The sequence below is a fragment of the Pterocles gutturalis genome, unplaced genomic scaffold (genome assembly GCF_000699245.1).
Source record: "Pterocles gutturalis isolate BGI_N339 unplaced genomic scaffold, ASM69924v1 scaffold36021, whole genome shotgun sequence".
NCBI classification, from domain to species: Eukaryota; Metazoa; Chordata; class Aves; order Pterocliformes; family Pteroclidae; genus Pterocles; species Pterocles gutturalis.
In genome coordinates this window covers 9,763-14,544 of record NW_010099029.1, presented here as the reverse complement: position 1 = coordinate 14,544, position 4,782 = coordinate 9,763, and the positions used below count along the sequence as shown (strand labels likewise).

At 45.5% G+C, this 4,782-nt stretch overlaps 1 protein-coding gene across 1 annotated transcript in view; it reads left to right on the top strand.

Annotated features, from left to right (window-relative positions):
• TIMMDC1 (translocase of inner mitochondrial membrane domain containing 1) overlaps positions 1-4,446 on the top strand; it is a gene marked incomplete at its 5' end in the record, with an annotated part of 5,237 nt that extends 791 nt beyond the window's left edge. Inside the window, 4 exons of the mRNA XM_010075177.1 lie at positions 1,180-1,247; positions 2,124-2,202; positions 3,663-3,773; positions 4,347-4,446. Coding sequence (XP_010073479.1) covers positions 1,180-1,247; positions 2,124-2,202; positions 3,663-3,773; positions 4,347-4,446 — 358 coding nt within the window. The remainder of the gene's footprint in view (positions 1-1,179; positions 1,248-2,123; positions 2,203-3,662; positions 3,774-4,346) is intronic.
• Positions 4,447-4,782: the final 336 nt, after the last annotated feature.

Here is a 4,782-nt window from a genome sequence, read left to right as displayed (position 1 = left end):
GCTCTTCCATGTAAAGCCCATTTCAACTAGGAATATCTCCTTCCCTGATGTTCAAAATGGTAAATTTATGTGTAGTCCTAAACCTGCATTGACTATATGTGCAGGTATGTTCTGTTTAAATTCCCCTTCTGCTTTTAAGGTACCAGCAGTATTGACTAGCATTGTTTTATATTTCCATCTCCCAATTTTTTTTTTCATTTCTGAATTTCCTCCTCGATCTCTCTTGATTTCTTTGTCTCCTTTTGGTTTAGGATCTGTTCTTGGATGTAGTTAGCGTACTGTTTACTTTCTCTCCTGGAGCTTTTCATTTCTTCAGATTTTTCCTGGGCTTAGCGTGTAACCTCGTTGCCTCCCACCAGATGTCTCCTCTGCAGGCAGACCATCGCTCTTTTTCACCACCCCTTTGTAAAAGGCTTTGAAAGAAGATATTTACCACTCAGCATTAATTGTGTCTGTGAAGTCCAAGTTGAAGATTTTGTCCTGCGGTTGTGCGAATTTTGAGTTTCGCAGTTTAAAACCAAATTGTTCCATTTTACCTTGTACAAAGACTCGGGTGGGTGACGTTATTGCGTTGGGAAGGAGAGGAGGATTGCTCTCGGCTTGTACATGTCATGCAGGAGGCTCGCTAACTGCTGGGGAGGATGTGGCTGCTAAACGGAGAACAGAGAGTGTTTTGGGGCTTAACCGATGTTTTTGGAGGAGGTGGTGTACCTATCCTGGTAGGAAATCTCCTGTTACAAGAGTAGGTGACCCTGCTGATGTCCTGAGTGTGACATAGCTCTAGTGGGGACTGTCTATCAGGCAAGATCTTACTGACACATGGGTTCAGCTTGTGGGGGTAAAGGGACTGACTGACTGACAGGACCTTTTCATTGCTCAATTCCTTTTTTCCTTGAATATACAATGGAAAAAAAAAATCTTTGATTAAAAGAATTAAAAGAGAGAATATCCCAGATCTGGTCCAGGAGTCCTGGTATTCCCTGCCCTCTGGCTGTGCAGCCACCTGCAGTAAAGTCACAAAAATCAAGGTGCTTGTGGCTGGCGCCTGTGTGCTCTGGGCAGATGGGCAACAGGCAGTTAGAGGGTTGGCTTAATGAAATCCAGCTTTATTTTCAGCTATGGTTTACTACCTGTCTTTTTCCATGTGCAGCTGCTGACTTCTGTGCTTTATCTTTGCAGCACGGTGAGCACGGGTCTGTCTGTGTACCGCAATAAAACCACCATCAGTAATTTTGCTTCGGCAGGAGGTAAGACTGCTATAACCTCATGTACTTTTCTCTTTATGAGCAAGGGTCATAAATGGAAAAGCATAAGCAGAAATCCATATCTCTTGGATTTGAGCAGGTCTCTAGCTTCTGTGCTCCTGGGTTTTGTTTCCTCTTCTACTGCCTGCCGTTGTGACTTTGCTCCGTTTAACTGCTGCCTGCCTTTATTTGTAACAGAGAGATATTGATGCACTTCTGAAACCATTGGGGAGTTTTGCAGTTTATCAGTTCACCTTCAGAATACTTGCTGGAGTGTTTTGGATGAAAAATGCTTGTGTAGGATAAAGGCAACACTTGGTGCATAACCTGCTCGGATAACCACCTGTTAGCAGGGAGAGCATTTCTTGTTTCTGCTCTTGATACCAGTTCAGTGTGCTGTTCATAAACTCCCCTTTTCATGCAGAGTTTTGCATGTCCACTTTTGGCAGCAGGGCTCTGGGTAAGTGATCTGCTTGTGCAGTTTTACAGGCTTTATTGCCCTTAGAGTTGGATACGTGTTTTATTGATCTTTTCTGCCTTACATGGCAGCTACTATTATTAGCTGCTGTTGAACAGGAAAAAAAAGGGGGGAGGGACATGCTCCAGCCTGGAGAGCTTGGGTAACTTTCATAGATACTTTTACTTCTTAGCGTTTCTTGGGGAGGTTTCCTGAAGCATTGTGCAGTGTTGTAGTGCAAGAGACCATGGTGACTCAGTGGTGAGGGCCCCTCCTGCTGGCCACAGTACTTGGTTTCTGCTCTGTTAAAAGCAGATGTCAGCTTACGGTGGGGAGAAATGCAGCAAAGCAGCTCCCTCCATCTGTGTGTGATGGCTGTTGGGGGGCTGTTTGTGGTTTCAGTGGGTTTGTGGTTTTTTTAGCCTTCACAGGAGCCCTTTTCAGAATGCACTTGGGCCTGCAGGGACTGGCAGGTGGCTTCGTGTTTGGAACAGCGTTTGGGTGAGTTGTGACTGCTGCTGACAAGTGATCAAGACATGAGTACTCTTTAAGGGTGTTTGTTAAATGGTGGCCTCACACACCAAGCCTTGAATCATAGGTGGGGCTACAGAAGCTTCCCTTGAGGGAAGCCCACCTGGATGCGTTCCTGTGTGATCTGATCTAGGTGTTCCTGCTCCGGCAGGGGGATTGGACTAGATGATCTTTCGAGGTCCCTTCCAATCTCTAACATTCTGTGATTCTGTGATTTTCTGTATCTCTCCTGGGACCTCATGTCATGATGATGACTTTCTTCCAACCTTTAAACTGTTTTTTTTTTTTTCTTTTTTTCTTGATTTGTGTTTTGCCACTTCCTCAGTGATAAGAACTCAGTGCTCTCAATAGAGCATTTAACTTGCTTCTATTTGCTTATTGGAGGAGACACTAACTCCTGTTAAATAGGAAATTATGAGGATGGGTTACAGGTGTGTCTCCTGTTCCCCTTCCTTGGCCTGGTCACTGATGAGCCTGATGGTTGTGTGTAGAACCGTTGGACATCTGTTTTATGGAGCTGTTTTGTCTGTGGGTAAAGGCAGGAGTGTAAGACACAGCTTCTGGTCTCCCTTCTCAGATGCATCAACAGCTGCTCCTGTAGCAGCTCAGAATGCAGATGGCACACAAGGGATGTTGGATGTAATGATGACACCTTTTGAAGAAGGGAGCACCCTGGTAACCGCCAGCACCTAGGTTAGGAATCTGTGTAAAAATTATTTTTTGACAAAATAGGCTCCATCAAAGCCAAAATGTGGAGCAGCAACCGTTAGGAAATGCTGAGGAAGAAGCTGCATGCTTGGGCTGCACAACCTGAGGCTGTAAGGTGGCACATCTCTTAGTTTATGTCTTGCAGTCATGTATCTCTTAACTCAGGAGAGCTCCGTCTTTTCAAGCAAAACTGGGAATTCTTCTCAAAGTACAGACTTGTGAATATCTTCACAAGTGACTTTGGGGATTCTGCCGGGAGATCGAGCTTTATGTATGCTACCTAGCACCGTCAGGATGATGTCAGCTGTGGTCATGCCTGTAAGCAGCCTGGGGAGCTTTAACAATGAAAACACAAGTACCTCCAGAGCTGGACAGAAGCTAAGCAGGGGTGTGACTGTGTAAATTATGGGTTAGGTGTTCTACAGGGGTTGTTTGGGCACCTTAAATCCTTCCACCCCTTTGCTCTATGTGTGCCTGTCAATGAGTCAATTCAAAATAGGTTATCGAAGGGGCTACAGTGAGTCACAGCTGAAGACAGGCTGTGTTTGGTGGCCGACACTAGAGCAGGAGTACCTCAGTCTGTGTTGTGATGTGCGGATTGGGGAACGTCACGCTCCACTGATCCAGTGGCTGCCCCCGCATACTCGTTCTGTTGATGCCGGTAAGTTATTACTGTTGTGTGTCCCCTGGGTGACTTGTGACTTTTCTGCTTCCTCCTTTAGGATCCCTGCAGGGGGCCTCGTAATCATAATGCAGAAGCTTGCTGGTGAGACCTTGGCGGAGAAGAGAAATCGTGACCGTAGGGAGCTGTATGAACAGAAGCTGGCAGAGTGGTAAGGAACAGCTCTGCCTGTTCAAGTCTTTGAGTAGAAGTGTGTCTAGGTCTGTGTGGTTCAAATGTTGAAAGAAACCATAACACACTAGGTTTTCTAAACCTCAGTTCTTCTGCTCTTGGTTTTTCCTGTGTTTCACCTACCCATCTGAGAACTGCTGGTAGTTTAGTCTTCCCAGCATTAGATGTTGCTGCTTATTTTGTAACAAAGTATTTTGTTCAGAATTCATGCCCTGCCCTGCTCCAGAAACTCTGCATCAGTTTTTGACTTTTGCAGTGACCGAGAAGACAAGCCAGACAACAACATGAGTATTTCTTTACCAACACTGAGAGGGGCCAGAACTCTGGCTTTTCCTTCATTGCTGCCTTCTTCCCATCCCCGTTAAAGAGAGGAAAGAAAAAGGATAGCTGGAGGCTTTGGGTGGAAAAGGCTGTGACACTGGTTGCGTGACTTAAAACTCACAAATAGTGCCAGTTCTAGAAGAAACTTTTCAAGAGCTGGTATTCTGCAGTGATGCCTTTGTCAGGACAATACAGGCATAAAATTACTTTGCACTCTCTCTTCTCTCATTAGGCAATCCAGGCTCAATGTGACTGAAGTCTTAGGCCAAACGGAAAGCAATGCCCAGGGAGGACCAGAGACGGAGACAGCACGAGAATCTAGGAGCTACTGAGTCTTACCCAGATCTCTGTTGTAAGCAGCTACAAAGTATTTTGATTCTGCTTGCAAAAGTCTTCAGTCAAGGCATCATGGAAGTCTTCTGTGAACACAGTTGTATACTGTGAAGTTGTGAAAAAGGATTTTGCTGAAAACATTGTTCATGGATGCGTATCACTGCACAAGAGCTTGGAATGGCCAAACCTGTTCCACCTGAGAAGGTGGAAATGCAGACTCTGCAGACTAGGAAGCATCATCTAGGTTTGGCAGGGGGTGAGGGCAGCCCCAGAGCCTTGTCTAGAACCCATTTCCCTGCTGAAAGTGTCCAAACCACCAGCAATGTGGAAAAATT